This window comes from Triturus cristatus, chromosome 2_2 (assembly GCF_964204655.1).
Source record: "Triturus cristatus chromosome 2_2, aTriCri1.1, whole genome shotgun sequence".
Taxonomy (NCBI): Eukaryota; Metazoa; Chordata; class Amphibia; order Caudata; family Salamandridae; genus Triturus; species Triturus cristatus.
In genome coordinates, this window is record NC_140582.1 from 796422661 (window position 1) to 796445604 (window position 22944).

Consider the following 22944-nt stretch of genomic DNA (forward strand, 5'->3'; position numbering starts at 1 on the left):
TTCTCCCACCAGAACTTTAATATGCACTAGCAGATTCACTGTAAACTACAAAGACTTCAAAGACTTCTGTTATCATCACTGGCTTCCAGTGAGATTGTTCTCCAAGCGTGAGTAGGCCACTATCCCTTTGAAGATCTGCAAGTAATTTGTTTAGTACCTGCTATCCTTAATTGTGGAACATCTCTTCACACTGCACACAGGGGTGATCAAGAACTGCACCTTAAGTTTGAAATATACTCCTAACTGATTTACTCCCACCTGAGGTAAAGTCCACTGAAAGTCCCTTAGTAGTGGCCTTTCCACAACGTGCAATGTAAACTGATGTGTTTGTTTCACTCCACTTTCAAATCCAGCGTTTTTTATGATGTCTGGATTTTACTGTGAAATAGAGGAATGTTTCCTTGAGTGTTGTCAACTTTTAATTTTAAAAAAAGTGAACTTTCCTCACTTGAAAATCATCGATGTGATAAACACAACTGACCACTGTGATCAGGGCGACCCATTACAAAAATGGGAGGCTTGCTAGATAAATGTGTGGCTTAGAGTAGGACATTACGAGGCTGCCCTGACAGGGTTCAGAGTCTAAGAAATTGATATTTAAATGGAAAGTAGAAATCGGGGATGTTCAAGTTTCTGAACAGCTGAAGGTTGGAAAGAGGACCAAGATCTATTTATTTAATGTGCCCTTGCTGCTCAAAGAGAACGGCGGCGGCCTTTTTGTCTCATTAGCCTCTTTAAATTAGAACAAAATGAGGCAACAAATGATAGCAACACCTTTTAACGGTAATCAAACCTTCCACACTGGCAGACTATACATCATATTAAACACCAACTCATTATAGAGACTTGGACTGTGAATTTTGGCAAAATTAATATTTAAGGGTAAATTAGAACAGGACGATACAGCCGAGAGGCCAGATCTGTACTAATTATCATGTACACACATCAGGAGAGCCACGGCCCACGAGTACTATACTGCTAGAGGATTACAAGGAAAGATCACCCAAGGACACTCTTGCACATAATCCTCTGCTTGATATGGAAAACCACAGCAACAGCGCTAGCTGGGAAGGGCTGTCCTCAATAGCGCCAAGGACAAGCGAAGCATTAGACAAAGTTGACCAAGAGGCTCTCAAGCAAACTATTTCGAGAAACCAACCCTTTGATCTTTTACAACATTACAGCCCCTCTGGACAATTGTGACCAATGCAGAAACCAAGGGGAAGAAGAGAGCTACAGGCAGCATGTAAGGCTGCTTTTTACCAGCAAATTTAAATAACCAACACATGAGCATGAATAGGGGCTGAAACCAGCCATTGAGAAGAACAGAATATTATGGTCTCCTAACAATCAGCGGATGGCAAAGGGGCAGTGCATTACGGATAAATACTACTGTGTAGGTGATCAGCTGGCATAGGTGAAGGAAATAGGTAAGAATTAACGCTGTGAAATGGAAAAGTGGGCACATGAATTGAAATTAGGGAGAATATGTAGGTGCAATAAATGAGAAGTATTTCGTTCTGAAATTGAAGAAGGAAGTGCAGAAGCAAGTACTGCATATTCTAGTAGTCAATTCAAAACTGGGACAGTTAAACGGGAATATTTGAGTTTTTAGACAAGCACTGCATAGACTGCAAGGCCCCGAACAGGCACCTAGTCATCAGAGCAGTCATAAGGTGTCTTCATCTTATTTGTGAAATGATGTAATAAGTCCATTGTGCACTGGTATGTCAATCAATCTCTGACGTCTTCAGCAGCAATGCTGGCAGCTGCACTTCAAAATTGAGGTTTGCAATGCTTTCCAAGATGAAGAACGATCGATCAGCTAGCGTGGTACTCCAACCCTAAGATGATGAGCAGTCAAGGAAGACATTGTTTGCAATAGACGTGACAGGTAGGCCAAAGAATGGAACACACCTTTGCAAGAATCCACTGTATGTGAAAGCAGGCATGGTGAAAACGCTGAACTAACTGGGTTTGCGCACACGGTTCCATATACGTTGATCAATTTATCAGCTGAGGACAGCTTCACACATTATTAGTCCTCTAATGGAGACAGCAGAGTAGGGCCTGTTAAATAGCAGGTTTATGGGATCCTACTGAAACCATGTATATTTTATAATATTTTATCGCACAGATGTGCTGGAACACCGGGCTGTCTTGCCAAGGTAAAGGCGTGGGAACACATCTACCTACTCTGTTTTGAGCAGGAAGATCGACTACAAACTATCGTTGTCCTAAAAGGAGACATCTGTATTTTTAAAAGTCAAACAAGAAGATTAGATCCCCATTTCACTGGACAGCAAGGACACAAGGTTGAAGTGGAGCGTTCGCAGGAAACCATTATAAATCCAAAGAGATTCTGCAGATGGAGGTTACATAAACACAAGGGCGCAGGACGAATTGACGCTCAAGGCTGGGCATTAATGCGTCAGGCCAGACACCTTTGTTTAGTTTTGTTCATTTCCTGATGGAAGTTGCAATGCTCTGAAATCGAACTTCGGCTTTAAACAACCGGTCTGATTTACGTTTGTTTAAAATACAGCTTCAGGTTGGTTAGCAGCACATCTTCAAGAGTGTGGGACTATGCGTCTACATGCAATAAAGTCCTATATACAATCCCAGAGAGGATTTAGGACAGGGAGACTACCTTGAAAGAAGCGGGGTAATTGTGCTGCCAAAGGAAACACGTTTCAACACTTCCTTTCCACACTAAGTTGCACCTCACGGTCATAGATAAAAGCCTGTTTTATAGCAGAAAATATTGCAAACTATAAATAGCCGAAACCACACATTTATTAGATTTAATAAAGGGATGAGGACAGAATGTTGGGCTGGCTCCCTGGATTTTCAAATGAGAACATTTTGAAGGATGCCTATGGTTGGACCCACATCTGGTATGTATAGAATGAACTGTGCTCTAAGAAAAATCTTAGCGGCGCTGGCTCCCTGGCCTGCCAGCATTAAATAATATGCATGGCGTAGGCAGATGTGACGTGCTAAAGGGAAACATTACCAATTGTGGTATGTGACTGTTACGATTTAACAGGATCTGAACCATAAATGCGATCATTCAATTTGTCCGGAAATGTGCGATGCAGCCTCAACGAAGTCACAAATATATATGGTGCCTGTGTATTTTTGGTCCATGTTCAAAAAGATTCTAGAGAGCCGGGAAGCCACAGCCTCAATAATTCTATTATAATTTGCAATGCTGCCTGCACAATTAAACAATGCTGGATACAGGTGTAAAATCCAGGCCCAGTAACTATTCACTGTGTAATGACTCTCACTTAGAGCCACTGTATTTAAATGTGGCTATACTGAAGATCTGACAAGGGCCGACATTGGACATCTCATAACTACTAATATTTACTTTAAGTCAAAGCGAAGGGAGGGGAAGAACACTGGCTAATTGATAACAATTGAGTAACTTACAGTTACAAACGTCAAAAATGCTTTTTTTGGTCAAAGATATTGGTTCCAGGCAAGCCACAAAATAAAAGGTTAATTAAAGACACCAAGTATATTGAAACTTTAATTAATATCTTCATTGATAACAGTGGCGTAGCAAGGTCAGGTGCTACCCGGTGCGGAAACCTTCTTGTCACCCCCGGCTTGACAAAAAGGCAAAAGTATGTGTTTAAAACACATATTTTTGCCATTTTGTCACCCCCCTCAGTGATGACACCTGGGGCAGCCCGCACCCACCGCACCCCCCTTCCTACGCCACTGATTGATGAAGATGATGCCAGATAAGAACCACTAACAATGCACGCTCCAACTAAAGCTTAACACAAGGTCACTTTCCTTTAATTTGATATTGCTGCACTTGGAATCAAACAGCATAGATAGCACCTATGGACTTCGATAAATGATCCTAAAGAAATACATGTTTAACACTACAAGACAGCACCAAAGTAGATGGCCTTAAATCCACCATAAAAATTTGAGAATTGAGGGATCGGTGAAATGGCTCAATGCTGGGACAGCAGCACAAGGGATTAGACTTCGCACTGGCTACCAACAACACAGAGAATTTCAGTAAAACAAAAAACTACTTTTGAGACACTAATAGACTTTACATTCATCAGAAAGGCTGAGCTTGACCTAAGCCAGGAATGTTTGATGAAGGACCTAAAAGGGTCAACTTCACAGCGGTTTTTCAGGATAGCTACCAACCATGGACAGAGGTTCATGAGTGTTTATGTAAATAAATATATAATGTGTGTAATGAGCACATCCTGAAAACCAGAGAGGAGTCCAGCCCTCTTGGCCCCTGGCTGGACACTATTGACGTAAACAAACATTGTCCACCGCCTACATTTCATGTTTAGTTTGCTTCATCGATACACTTCTGTTTACCCAATTAAACTTTTAGAGCAAAAAAAAGCTATCAGATCAACATCTTTATACTAACTTGAAAATATATGTGCTAACATATATATAAAGAAAATACAAATATTAACGTATCTGTGAACTTTTCTTATGATAATTACCACTTACAGTCAATGACAGAATGGGGGGGGGATTGACTGATGATTATATTTAGATCGACGCAGAACAGACCAGTATAGCTGGGGCCAACTTACCCCCGATGGTGCAGGCTCCAAGGAGATTCACAATGTTGATGTGGTGACCAAGGTAGCTGAGGACCTTGAGCTCAGACATGAGCGCTTCTCTCTCTGTGGAGTGGGCGCTCGCTGAAAAGCGCAAACGACTATTAGTGGACTCATTCTCCAGTGAATGCAGTAAACTGAATGAGTTTTCCTAGGCCTCATACAAGCACTTACGTTTCAGCATTTTCACAGCTACTGTCAGCGGTGCGTCAGACTTGAACAGGCCATAAGCCGTTGCCTCAACAACTTTGCCAAAAGCTCCAGCTCCAAGAATTTTCCCTATAAAAAGTATTAAACGAGAACATAATATAATACTTTGGACTGACATATTTGCCATTGGTAATCATAAAATGTAAGCAGTTATGCATGCCTTTCACTAAATATGAAAAATACAATACTAAATCAAAGGTATCTTCCTTTTTTAAGGCCCGACTCATAAAACAAATGAACATGGATGAACTCAAAAAAGGACTCAAGGGCTGCATTTAAATTGGAGACCTACGAATGCCACACTGCTACTCAGAACAAAAATCTATCGATTAAAATGTTCTTTACCTCAAAGACAAATGCTATCAGAAGAACTTTTACAGCTACTCAAGCATAACATAGAAACAGTTGAGGATATTCAAATGAATAATTTAAGAACATGTTTAAACAAGACAGAAATGGAGACGTGGCTCAAGTACTTGACAAATAGGTTGACACCATGACAAGGAAAAAAGACTATTTACCTCATCACAAAACCACATAAAAGACTATTTGGTGTCCTCGGAGGCACATACACTGTTCCTGTTAGAGAGCACCTCAACCTGTGAATTTTCTTACTAAAAGCCATTGGTCATTCCTCGTCTACGTCTAGATTGGGTTGAGAAATGGGAGTTCTTCTGATATAGAACTTCCTTAGCAGATTTAGAACATAGACTGACTTTAATGTGCCCCAGATAAAGAATAAATCAAACACTGTTTGACCAGGAGACTGCCAAACAGCTACCAAGCATGCATGCACAAAACAAACAGGAATTTCAGAATGACCACTATTAGAACGCTAAATAACAAAAACATAGAATTATGAAGTAATAATCAACCTAATTGTTGGAGGATACAAATATGTGCTTCTATACTAACCAAAGCAGAGTCGGTCTCTAGGGAATTCCCACTTGTGGTCATAAGGAAGTTGTGTCGGGTCTATATACACGTAACTGTTTCCATTTATTTCTTCAACCACTTTCCACTGGATTTCATACTTTGGTTTCTGAAATACAGAATACCCCCCACACATTACTGCCATTTTTTTATGGCCAAGCTACTGCAACTACTGGTAAAAACAAAATTAAAGACAAGCGAACACCATTTTAGTATACCTGTATGTATTTGTAAATCAACACAGCAACAGCGATGCACATCAACCCGGCAGCCACGATAAAGCCTATCAGTAGGGGAGTGAAGAGTGTGTGCGTGCTGATTTTCTCTAAAAAAGAGAAAATTGTATTTGTTATGCTACAGAATTTAACATAGCAACATTCACCACAGTGCAATCATACATGCACAGTTTTCACAGCCAACCCATATCCTACCACTAAACACCCCCTAGTCTAATTTTCCTAATAAGGCATAACCTCCTCTATTACAATCTGAGCTTTTTAGACAGGATAACAAATGCATTATTTAGAAAACACCACTGCACCAGTGAAGTGTCATATTCATGTACCGATCACAATTGTCCAATATAGCAGATTTTTCGCTACGTTTGTTTCGTTCTCCAGGTGTACATGCTAATAAATACAAAAGTTTTGAACAAAAACCACTGAATCTGCTTTTGCAAATAATGTTAGCAAACATAAGTTCTACTGGTAGGCCATTGAGTCTGACCAAATTATAAATAAGACTGAGGAAGCATACCTCATTGGGCAAACTAATAATATTAAAACATATCTAAGCATGTTGTCTAGATACGATTAGAAATAAAACATGAGGTACGCTTTGACATAAATAGGTTAATAGAAGAGAGACCTATTGAGGACACATTTCTGCTGTTAGACATGCCATCTGCACATGAACATTCCGTATAACTAAAGACCTGAAGGCCTAACAAAAGAAATCTAGAATTATGTGCCAGTGTATTCAATATAAAACTAGACTTTTATGGACATAAACATGTCTGTTCATCTGCATACTTGTAACTCTGCAAGTGGAGAGATGATTAGGGGAGTGGGGGGAATGTTGCTTTTCATCCATTGTTGATTATTCACCAATCTACAACAGTATTGTGGCATTACCCTCAATAGAAAAGCTGAACATGGACGAAGTGCTTTCCACAGCGTTGGACGCGATACACTGAACGGTGCCATTTTTCTTCAAAGTGCCCACATCGATAGTACTTTCAACGATTATTTGCCCAGTAGAAGGAAATGATGAATTTTCCGTATAGACTTTTTCTTCTACTGGAATAATTGCAGGAGAATCGGTACACCTAGGGGTTGAGAAGCAAACAAATTTCATAATAAACATTTTATTTAAAGCAGCACATTAGGAAAAGCTTCTTTACAAATAATTCCCCTGGCGAACTGCTTTCAAATGTTTAATTGAACCAAAACAAATTCTAGATCAAAGTCAATAGCCCCCACACGCATATAAAATGATTTGTGCCGGCATTACAATGTGGGGAACATCTTTTTATATAGAAAGCCTTTCCATGTCTAGGCATTTTGGGACACGACCCTCAATGGTATAACATCTTTCAATATTAACAGTCATGTTAAATACGGGTAGAAAGGAACAGTCATTGGCCCAACTTAGGGAAACAGACATGCATGTTTAGGCTTCCGTCTTCACAATTCGGGCGGCTACATGTGAACTGGTGCTGCTACTGAGAAACAGATGAGTGAATATTAGAACTGTAAATAATATGTTAATGACAGCTTTTCATCCACTAGTCCTGTAGGTAGCATTAGTATTTAAATGGTTCCATAGTCCTTTAGGAATGGAGTGTGGGAGGAGACAATCCAGGCTGTTTCTTCAAGATCCAACCAGCGCGAGGCCAATGCGGTTTTCCAAATAGTAGGCTCCTAGTTTTAGTGATTGCTGTGATGCACAATGCAGCATTGCCCTATGAAATTACTCCCAACATAAGTGGAAGCCAATTGGTCGTAGAGAAGGATAGGCAAAAGTCTTCTCATAAAACATTAGGAATGTTAAGAAGTGACAGTTGAAACGTTGACCGTCACCGTAAAAACTCATGCACTTCTATAAATAGCTAAGATCATCACAGTTTAGCGAGTGCATATCTGTGAGCTCTCCTAACGTCTTTAAACACTGACTGTTAACTTATTCAAGGTGCCAAAGAAAATTGTTAAAAGTGGTTCCTTCTGATCAAGTGGTAAATGGTTAAGCCATTAAATCATGGTATTTAATGAGCTTAAGGGGTTGTCTGGTAAATTAAACAAAATCTATATCCTATCTGACACACCACAAAGTGCGGTCCCATTATAAGACAATTCCTACTGTCTTAAGGAGAACACTGCTTACCTAAATAGCTCAAAGTAGGGGACATCAGAGAAGATGTGACAGCAACTACGAATCTAAACAAATCTTGTTCATGTGCTTAAATGCTGTGCAGATAAATATTCAGAAGCATACATAAACCGGCTCAGAATACCGTTTGAGAAAAGGAGTGGCTGTACCAGCTCTTCAGCACCTATGCCTACTGGCAACCAACTGATTAAAAGACATCAAATGAAGTAGGCATGGTGAGCAATCTTGCTTTGAAGAGAGAAAGCCTGGAAGGTAACTATTGAGGGGGTTGGTGGAAAGTATGCATTGTTACACGCGGGACTGAACGCTCAGTGAACATTATTCGGGTTACCATAGGACTTCATGTTGTGAGGACGCCTTGTTGACAGACCTGGGCTTTTCTTTTACATAGGATCTCTTTCAGGTGCTACTGTTGAATGGGTTCAATGGAACTAAGCCAAGATGATATGTATCGGAATGCAATGATGTGCTCAATTAAAGTATAGGACTGGGAAAGAGGTCTTCCTGTGACATGAACTCCTAGTGAAAGTACAAATTATTTCCAATCCGTGTGTTTAAACACATGACTGTGTCAGGGACTTTCTGCAGTCAAACGTCATTTACCTTAGGATGAGCATCTTTTAAAGTGGCTCGACACAAGGACTTTGGAAAGGGAGAGGCTGATGGATCTCGATAATCTTTGAAGTGACAACACCATTTGATCAATCAATTTCAGGAGGGGTAACAAAGCGCGCCAGTTTGTGAATGAGACCAGAGTGTCGGGAATGTTGAAAGAAATTTAGACACAAGATACTAAAGATGGATAGCAAAGTCGGAAAGAATATTTCACTGTACAAGAAACTTTTGCACAACAAAAGCCAATTAGCAATGGACTTTTTAACAGCTCATCTAAATAATTAAGAAGGCAAAATCCACAAAAGTGGATATTCTCATCAAATGTTATGTCCCCAAAGAACACGTATTCTGTTGTAAACAAAGATATCATCTGTATGGACTGCTTGAACAGCAGAGCTTCATTTTTTCATACTAATGAAAAGCTAATCTCTATATTTTTACATTAATATTTAATTATTTTGAAAAATCAATCAACGAGATGTTTCCTATTATCTCATTGTACTCTAAAATGCTGCTCTTTTGTTGTTTGCGGAGAAACAGATAACTTTACACCTCTGGGAACACCATTAACAATTGATTTCTGTCCAACGTAATGATATTTATTACTTATTGGTGAAAATAAATGCTAACAGAAGGCAGTGCTATTAGAAACCTGTGTGAGCATATATTTAAATACACCTGAAACGCAAAGGTCAGCTAACAAGTTAATAATATGATTCAGATTAACAAACCTGACAAAACTACACCCCGTACGCAATCAACATTATTGCTGGGACATCCACTAAAAGAAACGTTTGTGCCATCCACAGTCTGCCTAGTAGATTTTTAGATGACATCGTATGAAAAGCATGCCACTGAAACGGACCTATCACAAGCCTACATCTAAACGTGAGAGAAGCTTTTTGAAACACTGCCATATTGTCTAACACCGCCAAGTGGAGGGGAGATATGGACGCCTTTCTGGGCAAACCTTATATTCATCTAACATTAGAACAGGGTTTATTAATTTACAATGCTCGTTAGTATAGGCTGGAGGGACTGCACCTTTGCTTTGCTGGCGTCACCGTAACACACATTGCACAAGTTTGATGTAAACTTACACATGGTCTAAACTACACATACCGATTGAGCGTGGTATGCTATTTATCCTTGCTAATGGGGGATTGTGGATCTCCCAGTAATGCGGACATGGCCCTTCCCCACACTTAACAGCATACTGAGTTCTATGAACCGGCTATAATGTAAATATGTGCTATATAACAAAGCAATAATCCTCATCTAAAGACACAAGCTTAAGCAAACTGTACTTGTGTCATGAAAGAACCCACCTATTCCTGCAAGGGACTGAATCTTCATTGTACTTACCCCTGCTCAATGCCCGGGCAGAAGTACCAATCAATGGTAGGTCTTGGGTAGCCAGTAGCAACACATTGTAGCATGCCGTTGTCGAGCCGCTCAGAGCTGAGGATTTCAGGCTTAGCTGCAAAATCACCAAGACAAGCAACGTTACACTAACAGAATGACACCCAAGGCTCTTCTGACCTTCTGCCATTTTTTTCAACTTACTTTTCACAATGATGTTAAAAATTGCGAACGCCTGGTCATCACAATTGGCCACATGAAATGAGTAAATGCCTCTTTCTGTTCCTTTTAAGCGGATTAAGTGAAGTTCACTAATGTACCTGGATAGAAAATTGATAATAAAATTGCATAAAATTATATTTCTAGTTATTACATTGACAACATCATGCAGTCACAGGCTTCCTGACACACCTGCACATCCACGTTATCTTCGAAACCAGATGTATCACTTGTAAAACCTTCTGATATAAATCCTTACCATACCGGGCTGAGAAACTAGCCACCTATGACATACAGCGCCACAATGGAAGCCTATTCATGGCAGACACCATACTAGGATCCAAGCCATTGCAAGACTGAAAACAGGATGAGCAGTAAAGAAGACCAGAAAGCAAGCCTTTCCAGTCCACTCACCCAGGTTCTTGAACAACATCTCCCGCAGCATCCGAACTGCTAATAATCAACTGCAACCCAGAGGAAAACTGCATAGGGACCTATTCATATAACATTACCACCCCACCCGCTAGCCCTCTTCCTGCTATTAATGCTCTAATAAAATGTACCCCACTTTTTGTTTAGCATCCTACTGCTTCTTAGCTAGATTTCGACCACAAATCTACTCCTTACATACATAGACACCCTCTATCATGGCCTATTCTATCTTTTCTATTTTTTTTGTCACCATCATGAATGGTGACACCCATTATCTAAACATCTGCTCGTTGCTTTTAGAATCATAATATCAAGAAACGAAACCACTCAGCAAGTGAACCTGCCTACAGCAGCACTAGACTCCTACCAATGGTCCATAAATGCAATCAAAATCTTGAAGAAAATGTGAAACCAGATTTGGAAAAAGCAGAAATAGATTGTCAAAATTCACTAACCCTAGACACGTGGGTATTCGTATCAGGAGTTTCTCCTCCACTTACAATACAATATTCAGGTACTGTGAATAGGAGCAACAAAAGTGCTCGAGTCTATAAATAATTAATACACCTCTATTGCACCGCTTGACCCGGTACAGGGCTTGAAAATCCGAATTGTAGATTTGTTACCTAAATTTAAGATCAAATTTAAGTGGAGATTTTCTTTGTAAAGGTATTTTTCGGTACATGTATTTTATAATAACCCAGATCTCTTAAGAGATTCCAGTGCAACAAAATTAGCAATCTTTATGATCAGCAGGGTTTGCCAAGTCAATCAAAATCCATATAATTCTGTTGCCTATTATATATTAGCCTGCATTCTAAATTCAGTGGCCTGAAACCAACAGGCAGCTGGCAAGCATATGTGTACTAATAGGTTTATTGTCCATGTGATGTCAGGTCATTTCCTCTCAGCAACCTGAGCAAAGGGCAATGACACTAGAATATACCCATCAGCATCGTCCTCTACTTTCTACAGTCGTTCCCCCATATGAACCTTAGTAGTCTTGTAATACTTTCTGAAAGCATCAGAGATCTGATAGAAAATGTACATGTACATACTCACTCACACATATAACAGCTCTGCTAAGCTACACATGGTGTAGCTGTTAAGGCATTTCTTACCAAATCATAGACCTGACCTTGGGAAGTAGTAGACTACCATAAGGAATTACATCTACATCTCCTGTTGCCAAACAAACTCCAGGCCCATTGTCGCCTCGGTGCAGCTACAGTGGGCTTAGAGGGTGTGGCCAGTTAAAATATGAAAGACTCACACTCAAGAAGTCAGCATTATTAAGCTACTAAAGGTGAGTGAGGGAATCTTAAGAGAAAAAGGTTTAACTCTGGACTACGGGATACGGCCTGAGAAGCCAGCTCCGTCTCACGATGACACTGAAAATAACAAAAATTCAAAATAACAAAATGCCCCTAATCTTGCTGTATGGTGAGAGGATCAAGATAAAGAATGTTTATGGTACCAGAGGCAGAAAAAAATACGGCAATTAGAATGTCATTTTTATGTACAAAATGTAAATAAAGTTTTAAAATGTACTTTCAGAAGAAAGAGAAGGAGAATAACAGAAAGAACGTAACTGAATATAGTGGCAAGTGCTACACTTGTATTTTTAAGTTGCGCTTGCCAGTGACCGGAAAGTGTATGTGGGGGGTGTGTAAAAAAAAAGTGTCAATATGTGCATGAAAAACAAACCTATGGCAATTACACAATAAGAAAGGGAACTGTAGAAACTCTGATCAAATCGGTCTTTTAAAACAGGTTAGTGTACCAAATGCTCTTCACCAGTAACGATGGAATTCACTACTTTGAGGTTTGTTTCACCAATAGATTTATACAGTTTGATCAGTAATGTCAGCTTATTTTGCTACACATACTTTGTGGAGCACCGGAATGGTTTCCTGGTTGGTTTCTCTTTGCTGCTTTTGTCCACTGTTGAATTTGCATACGAACACTGAAACACATGGACAGGTCTGGCCTGATCAAAAGGCAAGGGTGGTAGATTGACTTGTAGACCTCCATGTATATTCAATCTTCATCTATCTCCATGTCATCCTTTTCTTTCTACATACTAGCCCGAAAAAGCCTCAGACCCAATTATAAAACTGTAGCATTCACATTCCTACAGCAATGACTTCAAAAGTGTCAAACCCTCGTTAATGCAAGAGTGCGACATCAAATCACTACATACAAGTACAGGTCAGATACTCTGTCGAATAAAAGAGTAGGGACATTAAACTCCAGCCAGGTTCTGAGGACAAGTAATTTCAAATACATTTTTATTTGCAGCCGATACAGCATTGCTAGAAAATTCACCATTAATTTGGATATACAGGGGTTTCATCTAAAGAAATCAGAAATATTCCAATAAGGATTTATGATATTTTACTTGATCAGTAACTTCCTGGTCATTCCCCAAAGATAACATAATCCAATACTCTATAATCACCAACAGTCACTCCACTAGGGTTCACACAAAACTTTGAAATTAAATTCTGCCTTCAGAGACTGGGGAGATGAACAAATCCATCCCCTCATTCTGCCTGAAGCATGCTACACCAGTGGCCTGCTCAACCAGACTTCCTGGAGAAAATTCTTAGACCATGCTCATAACATCAATTAGAAAATAGACCCTCCCATCCGGAGGGGTGTTCGAGAGAAGAACAAATATGAATCTACACTATTGAAAGGGCATTATGTCTAGGAGTCATTTATGGCAGAGAGTTGAAGGCTTTGCTACATTCAGAAAATTCCCCTTGCAAAAGAGCAAAACTTGATAACTATATTAGAACATGGATTGTGAGCCCTTCTGTAAAAACAAAAGAATGACACACGATAATTCTTGTGTAGACCTTCTATTGAAACATTCCAATGTTTGGCTTATTGTTCCAGCCGGTTATTAACTCGGATAGTTGGCCTTTGACGAACACTACAGTTCCCAGCAGCTGGTTAACATGCATCAACATTTCCTTTAGTCTGCTTGTTTGCATGGCCACATTAAATGTGACAACATTTCACCATATTTTATGTCCTCACATTTCAAAGTTAGAATTAAAAATTACAACTAATGAAGCTCAGTTACCGGTTATTGCCTTCTTCACGGAATCGGACAAAGTGGTCAGAGGTATTCAGGACTGTTTCATTCAGGTAGGTCCAGACTTGTTCATCTGGTTTTGGGTATGCCTCATACTCGACTCTCAAGACTAGGTTTTCTCCAGCATGTATTTCCACTGTCGTATTCTCCACCGGAAACAAATTGATGAACCCTAGATCTGATCAGCAGCAATAAGACATACATATGTACATTTTAGTTCCAACAATTATCAAATCCTTCCACAGTGCTACAACACGCAGTAATGGGCAATATCTCAGAAAAAAAGATGCTGATATTCAAAATAGGACATTGAATACAAATGTGCCCGCCAGTTTTTATAAGCCAGCATTTAACATGTTTAATCCAACAAAGAACTAAAGACAGCAAAAAAAATACAATGATAATAAAGCAACTGTACATGAGCCATTACTTATCATAGGGCTCGTATAAAGAGATGTCTCTAATGGCCAACAGCCTACATAAACTATTTCCTTTTCTTCTTTGGGTCAGTTTAGATCTACGTCATGTATGTTCATGCATATATATTCAGTGTGCATAAGACCGCATAGGCAGAGAACAACACATTATCTCCACCCACATGTGTATTGTTTTTGCAACTGAGCAAATGTGTAGTTGTGTATTTCTCTTGAATAGGAGGAAAAACCTATGCAGATTGTGCTGGTATTCATGGATACAATTTCTCTTTTTCTTTCATCGCTAAATTCAAACACTATTAAATACATTAACAGGAAGCTTAACCACGATCAGTTTTCCTTAAATTAGCAAACCCCTCTAAATAGAAAGACACATAGCCTTATCAAATAAGTTTTAGAAATTAAAAAACAAACACTTATTGATCATAGAATCAGCATTCCCATCACCTGCCCTCACGATACAGGTGAACGTTGAAGTACTTATTTCAGATTAGTTAAGACTGAAAATCAAAAAGGTGATGCCTACGTACAGAGCTTCCAACTTTTTCATGCTCAAATCCACGACTATTAACTATGCCAGAAGAACGCTGTGCTTAACAAATATATCCATGTCACAAATGCATTTAAAATGAAAATTACTACTGAGTACATGAAAAGGGCCAGTTATCCTGATCTAAGTTATTGGAATAGGTTATGTACGGTATACTATGCTGTATGAAATATTCTAATCAATGGAGTAAGTGGCCAACAGCACATAACACGGAAAATATTCTTCACAACCAATAGAAAAATAATAAAACTTAAATCTATAAAATGGAAAAAAAAAGTAATTAGAGTTCAAGTAAACTTAAAACGAACAGAAGGGGCAGATCTTAAACAACCAGAGTGTAAATGTGCATAGTATCCTGGGCATTGCATATTATGGATACTGCGTGGTCCAATCCTCCCTCTACTAATGTGAACATGGCACTTCTATGTTTGACTTTAACCATTCTCAAGATTTCTGTGCCATCAATGGAGTGCAGGCTTGCAGTAGATGCGGCATGAATGACCAACAGCAGAGAGTAGTTGGATGCAGCAAATTACTTCACCACCTCTTCTTTTTAGTTTCTTCAGTTTCCTACTCATACATGATCTTTACAACCTTTCCCACAGCAGAAAGTACCTGTTTTGGTTACATTCTTGTTTTACATTTTCCAGCCGTTCGACCTGGTCTCTCCCAATTCAAAAAGGTTCAGTATTTATTTAAAATTTATATTGAGTCTTACAGGATGCTGTTTTTATTCTCTCCACTCTCACCCAATGTGGTAATGGTCTGTATGCCTGAAGTTTATCCAGCTCCACACTCACATCAACATATGGATCAAATGATAAGGCTATGTCCTTAGTCCAATTTCTGGGGATTAGGTTTATCATACCACTTCTTTGTTGATGATTGACAAGACGGTCTTCTTGCCTTCCATCACGGATTTTCTGCACCAACGTATGGCGTCAATAGTCTGAAAACCCTCACTCACTCAAACAATATTTATGACCCAAACAAATTATATATGGATCCTTTCTTCAAGGTCTACCCTGAATGCAAACATCATATGCACAAAATACAGGTATAGCACGGTCTGGCTTGAAATGTAAAGGGAAATTGTAATGTCAGGAGTTTCTATTGGTTGTCTTCGCCACTTATTACTTTTATGAATACTTGCCACAGCTTTAAAGTTTCGTAAGCAGAAGATTTCCCTTTTTTTGGTTCAATAAAGGATTTTTTGATTTCACATTAATTAAATATTTGGTAACGATTTGAACATTTAAGCAGTAGTGTGCTGTGATCCATGACTGATTGTGAATGGATTGGCAGTTTAAGCCACGTTTTTAAAACCAATGCTTCATTTTACATGTACAATGGCCATCTCTGATTATTTTATTTATAGGATTCATCACCAAGTCCTTGGCTGTTTGTCAACAGACGACGTTGGGTGAAGGGCAAGTTGACAATAGAATGCCTGGGTTCTTCCATTTGCCACTCACCTGGGTGAGCAGCTTTGGGATCTCTTGTTTTCAGAAGGATCCCGAGGTGCTGTATAAAATGCTTTTGAATTGCGAATAAGGTCGTTTTTAACCTGGAGCAAAAGACTCTGGCAGGATTACAATGTCGGTTGGAGTTGCCTCCGACCGACCTCAGGTCGGCGTTTTCAACACCGCAATTTTTTTTCTTTCAATGAAACTGCCCACAGCAAAAGCTCCAATTGTAAAATGTACGTTTTCATACATCCCTGCACAGTGTACCAGGTACCTCATGGTGCCTGCCACACGGTTCAGGGATGTGAAGAGGGCATCTCCCAGGGCCACATGTGGAGGGCCAGAGGGGAAGGGGCCCTGCTATGGGCCCCTAAAGGCACATTCTGACAGCATTTCCAAGTCGGAAAGGCTGACATGGAACTGCTGTCGGAAAGTGCTTTCATAATCCAGACAGCGGAAATGCTGTCCTTAAGGGATTATGTGGCCTTTCCGACTGGCCGATGGGCTCCTTGAGCCCGGTGGAACTGAGCCGGATTTCCCGGCCGGTTTAAACTCCGTCCGCCGTCATTGTAATATGGATGTCGGAGTTTAAACCTACAATGTTGGTCAGAAAACTCCGACCAGCGGTTGAAGGCTTTCCGATTGACATTGTAAATAAGCCCTCTGTACTTTGTACAGTCTGGAAAATATGCTTGATAATAACGAATACATCCTACAGATAGAAGATATTTACTTGTAGTCAACCATGGGGGACACAGAATTATAAGTAAAGCTTTAGAAAAGTGAAACACAATTGCTACAAAATTCAAAAATCCCATGGAGGAAAAGTTCTCTGGAAAGCTTAAGATTTAGTAGAGCCCTAACATATATAACTACGAACAGCAAAGTGAGGCAGAAAAAACAACTTATGAAAATGCATTTATGCAGAACAATCTAAGTAAGATGATTTGGAATTATGCAAATGGCAATAAGAGGTAATACAATACATCATAAACCCCTTTTCTCTCCTATATATTTTATCCCTGCCCCCAATATCCGCACTACCACCTGACAAACTATTGACCCAATCCACTTCTCCTCCGGTTTAATGGGATGGAATTTGTTGGGGGTATAAAACCAGTACTATTTTCTTTGGCTTTTTACTGCACAAAAGGCTGTAGTTGTTAAAACAATAATTCAAGGGAATAGCCATTCCTTCCTATAAATTAATTTCTATATTGCCAGAATTCCCAGGAGTCCAATATACTAAAAAGAATGCTCTACATTTCACTATTTTACATGTAGTATGAAAGTGAAGTACAGCAGGTATTGCTATAGTTTTACTAGTGCAATATCTTGATTACAAACACTAACGGATGCTTAATAGAAAACCCTAGGGAAAAAAGGCTCTGGTTTATTCAAAAATCACCAACCGCTGATAAAACTACTGGCAATGCATGTGCTTTCTGAACTGTACACATGGCCTTCCAGGAGAAACCAGGACACAGATAATGTGCCAAATTACAAAATAGCATCCAGGTCCATAAGAGACAGACATCAGCAATAAACTAATAAAATAAATATTTATTTTTTATGAAAACAAAGTGCTTATATTACAGTAAACAGACATACAAAGTAAAGTGGCATTCCAAGTAACCATTCACAAAACTAAATGAAAAAGAATTTAACAGCAGCTCTATAACAGGACAAGAAAACAAGGAGCAGTCACTTTTAGGAAACTGCCCTCTCCAAAACAGTATTCAGCCGCTCCTCCACCCGGCTAATCATGGCTACAATATGGTCCAGGTGGGTCTCCAGCCTTGCTACATTTTCCTCCTGCCTGGCCATGTAATTGTCCAGCCTGGCCATCCAAGCACGCAAACGCTTGCGGGACAGATTTCTGGCACGTTTCACTTTTGCAGTAGGGACAGATTGCTTTGCCATGCTTAAGTGCTGGCTTTTTGCCTGCACCAGTAGTTGATATCCAGTCTTCTGCCTTTGCTTCTTCCTTTGCAGCCCCTCCACCAGTGGTGCTGGTGAAAGGTTTCTCCCTGAAGGACCCCGCTGAGGTTCCTTCTGCTTCCCATCTGAAGAAAGAAAAAAACAGCTTTCGTTGTACCCAACAGTTAGCTCTTGGCCATTGCACCCAACTCTTCTGGTTCTCCTCATTCCAGGCTGACCAATTCCACTACTCCGTACTGATGCTCATTTAAATCCATTCACACCCCACTTCTAGCAGGGATCACGCATGGCTTTACCCGTATTCATTTTGCTCTATATAATCTCTCTCTGTAAGATCATGTTCTGCCTCATCATTCAATCATCCATCTCCTCACTGACAATATTCAAACAGCGTTTCCTCCCTCACAGATTCTCATTGTCATGCTTGTCTACTTCCCAACTGCCTAACCAGCCTTACACTTCTACGAATCCGAACTGTTCTAAGTCCTGGAGCCAATTTTGTTCAAAAGAAGACCTGCCATTTCTCTGGGACTCCCTTTCCTACTGAACTAGGAGCCCAACTCCCACAGCTGACATCCAGCACATTGCATAAGACTCCAGCAATATTTACCAGTGAACATATATAGAGAATTAGTTCTGTAAGCATACAGATCTATCCAGTGTCCAAATTATCTGTTTAAAAACAGTAATCCTGAGATGTGATATTAAATGCTCCATTAATTATACTCTCCTAAACAGTGCTTTGTCCACACTCTACTAGCTTCCTGCGTGCCATTTGCTTAATGTAACTTCCATGAATCATTTGGGATCCAGGAGCTGACCTCTTAAATAAATACAACCAAAACAGACAAAATAACATTTAGCCTCTAAAATGTAGGCACTTTCTCAAGTGTCAGCAATATTTGTAACATGTTTCAAAGAGAACACCTTTTTCATTGAGTTTTCAAACAGTATAAAACAATGTCAAAGGAAACATCATGTTATAATAATCAACCAGCTCTGATTTTGGAAATCTTGTCACACTTTAAGGACTACCTACTCATAAAATACAGTGCTGATTAAGAGCAATTAAGCACTGAACCATGTAATAATAAAGCCAACTGCCCAGCTCGACCTCCTTTGTATTGCGTCCTCCATTACATATTATAGGAATCCTACACTTAGCATATATTTTGGCACCAGGGATTCAGACTTTAAGAGGCCAGACTTTCTCCAACCTTGTGTGACTGCCTTTGATGTTATGAGTATTTAGTTTCTAATTCCAGTGTGTACCACAGGCTGTATCCAATGCATTTCTGTAGGCACATTCCTTCTTCTTCAGTATTCAGTCTGAAGTTTCATGGTGGTGCAATGATGGTGACCCAGGAGGGTTTTGCACACCTTACTCATTCTCTCTTGTCTCCTCTTCCAAGTTGCGGAATTCTCACTAGGTCTCTAGCTACTACCCCTCCCAGAATGTAGTTGATATAACTGAGAACTTCCCAAAAGTGTGTCTACAAGATACAATATGATATAAAAGATTTCAATAAACTCCCACCATATACGGATGAGTGTGCCTCGGTCTGTCCTACATCTCCAGCGTAGACGGGCTGAACTGGTTAGATTTACTTTAACCTACACAGTCAGGCGCCACTTCAAACTTATTCCCAAAGACTTTATGAATGTTATGCTATTCCAACTTGGAGCTATATTCATTACAATATCACCCATTGGGACTAGTAGCTCCATCTCTTTAATTACATGCTATCATGAAGAACACAGTATAGTTTTGAGATCAGGCCTCTTGTGGAATCAAATATTTCCAGGAATTGTTCGAAAAGGGTTTGCTGTCTGGTAACCGCTTCTCTGATCTGTGAATGCTCAACTCAATGCCTGATTTGTACTGATTGAATTCTGTCCAGTGCAATTAGTTTGAAGGCATGCTTACATTCTGGCAAGGATTTCACTTGTCCCTTAGCAAACATATCTTCACCCATTCAGCTTTCACCTGTTCCCCAATTCTCAAATCCCTTCCCCATCATCACTGGAGAAAATTCCATCTAATAATGGCTCATACTGCATGGGGCTGAAATGGTGGAGAGAACGAATTATAATCATATTATATTTTACAGTAGATGTGGAGTTCTGGTGTTTTCCAATATAATATGTTATGTTATCAGGTATTTATTAAGCGCACAGCTACTCCCGGGAGTGTCCCGGCGCTCATGACCACAGACCCGCAACACAGAACCCAAGGTGCTCCAGTTTAAGGCTGCTGTTGGAATAACCAAGTTTTTAATTTCTGTCTGAAAGTGAGGAGATCCTGGGATTTCCTCAACGCAAGAGGCAGGTCATTCCAGAGGCGAGAAGCCAACACTTGGAAGGATCTGCCACCTCTCCGAAAGAGCTGGATATGTGCAAATGTCTTGATCTCATCTCTTTCCTAACCCATGGTATCGCCCCAAGGGTGTGAGCATCAAGAGATTTTCTGATTCCTTAGAAGACCATTCAACAATTATCTAAATATTGTGTAAGGTTTATGCAGGCCAGACCATCTCTGTTTAATGGAGTCAAGAGTATTTTCTTTTCTGTCTGGCCTAGTCCTAACACGTAGAAAACATATTACAAATTTCTGAAAAGTTTTGGTTTCTTTTTTAGGGACTCCATGTTGAGAGTGCTTGAAATAACAAAAGTAACAGAGGTAAAACATTCATCATCACGACGTTCATTGAGCCAGACAATAAAATATATTGGTTGCTTCAACTTGCTAGGTCCATTCAAATGTGATTTTAGGGCTGGTCAGTCAACTTTATTTCAGTTCAATGCTGATTCAGTAAGGTTTAGGGCTAGGTATTGGATTGAGTGTTTTGCCATGGTCTGGGTTTTAAGTATTGCTAATCCCTCTTTTGGGACACAGACTTTCAAAATCTCAGATTTATCTCGGTCGATCTTGATACCCAAGACCCGTTTAAAGGTTTCTAGACATTTTATGAGATCAGGTAGGTATGTTTCTGGGTCAGTCAGGGAGAAGAGCATATCATCCCTAAGTAAACTAATTTCCTCCACTCGATCTGCATTTGCTTAATCATATTGGCTCTCCTATGTGTTGCCAGTGGTTTGATAGTCAGGATTAAAAGTATGGCAGTCTGAAGGCAGCCCTGCCTTTTCGGTCTTTGAAGCTAGAACTTTTCATAGCACGTCTCATTTATCTTGAGCCTCGCTTCTGGCCTTTAATAGTTAGCAAAGATCCAGTTTTTCTTTAGTGGCCTCATTCCTGTTTTATGCCGCACTGCCATGAGAAAATCCCTGGTCATCCTGTCAATGTTTTCTCTGTACCTTGGGTGACTATGAGATCTGGGATGTCTTTTCTCTAGATTTTCTCTATGAAGTCAGCCACTTTTCTAATATTGTCGAACCTGTGCCAATCACTAACAAAGCCACTTGGTTTGGCTCGATCAGTGCCAATATGACTGTATCAAGCACATTGGTAAATATGTTAATATCCTCATTAATCACAGCTTTTGCCCTAAATGACCTGCATTCTTCTGCCGGTTTCAGAAACGCCACGATCTCTGCCTCTCTCATTGATGGGGTGGTAAACGTATCCCCACTCGAGGAATTGAAAAAGGTTATAATGAACAGGGGCAAAATCCTTGTAAAAGGATATTTAGACCCCATCTGGATAAGGGGCTTTAAATAGGGGTGCATCAATAAATGTACACCTTTTTAAATATTCAAATGCTACTTATTGCCTCATGTCACTGCATTTTAGTAGGTAACTATTTTCCAGCTTGCACCCTAAGGTTCTCTAGCACCTGACTCGCAACCTCCGCCTCGCGGTAGAACAGGCAGCCCCACTGTAAAACCACTTGAATCATTTTAATGAAAAAAAAAAACCTAGGTAACTAGAATAATTCAGAAAAATTATACTATGCAGATTGAATTCATTGCATAATATTTTGCAAAACAAATATAGGTACAGTTGAGGGCGCACAAATTAGGATAGCACGTGTTTCAAACCACAAGCATTTTTTTTTTAATGTACAAATCATTGCATGGCAGATTGTACCAAAATGACATTAGGCAGGAGATAGTGCCCACAAAAATGTGCGTGGAAACAAAATGTTGGCATTACTGTAATTGAACAAAAATATAAACATTTGCAATTTTTTGAAATGTGGAATTGGAAATTTCTCTAAAGTCCATAGGTGGAATATGTCAACAAGCCTTTATTAGTTTTTTATTTAACTAAGTTCAAACAAATTATTTCATTACTCCCATTAAAATGGAGAGAACTATTGGTGTTGCATCAATTATACTTTCCCTTCAATTGAGTTTTAAGGAGAGCCATGTTCGCAAAACTACTGCTGGGAACAAGTGGATGAGAGGTGTGATGTCATGCAGCTTCCTAAGATACTGCAGCCCATGTGCCAGATGCGAAAGGAATGAGAGCAGCACCCTCGAAAACCTGACACATTTGTCAATCAGCTAGAGCTTTCATTCCCTTGCAGATGATCCTGGCTTGGCCTCCTTTACCTATTCCTTCCCCCTCCATCCCTGTTCTCCATCAACTAATTTAATATCTTCCAACATCTTAATAGCTTCTAGTTTTTGCCCCAATATTTCACTCTTCACATTTTACGCAGTTTCTCATATGTGGTCTCTTCTTTCTATTCATTACTCTATCAAT

At 39.7% G+C, this 22944-nt stretch overlaps 1 protein-coding gene across 2 annotated transcripts in view; it reads right to left on the minus strand.

Moving 5' to 3' along the window:
- The window catches only part of KIT (KIT proto-oncogene, receptor tyrosine kinase), a 109586-nt gene that overhangs the window by 22449 nt on the left and 64193 nt on the right, over positions 1-22944 (minus strand). For both annotated transcript variants that reach the window (XM_085642091.1, XM_085642090.1), the window contains exons 6-13: positions 13873-14062; positions 10332-10447; positions 10131-10245; positions 6896-7089; positions 5981-6087; positions 5745-5871; positions 4794-4898; positions 4593-4703 (exon numbers count right to left, since the gene is read on the minus strand). In XM_085642091.1, the coding sequence (XP_085498217.1) occupies positions 4593-4703; positions 4794-4898; positions 5745-5871; positions 5981-6087; positions 6896-7089; positions 10131-10245; positions 10332-10447; positions 13873-14062 (1065 nt within the window). The remainder of the gene's footprint in view (positions 1-4592; positions 4704-4793; positions 4899-5744; positions 5872-5980; positions 6088-6895; positions 7090-10130; positions 10246-10331; positions 10448-13872; positions 14063-22944) is intronic.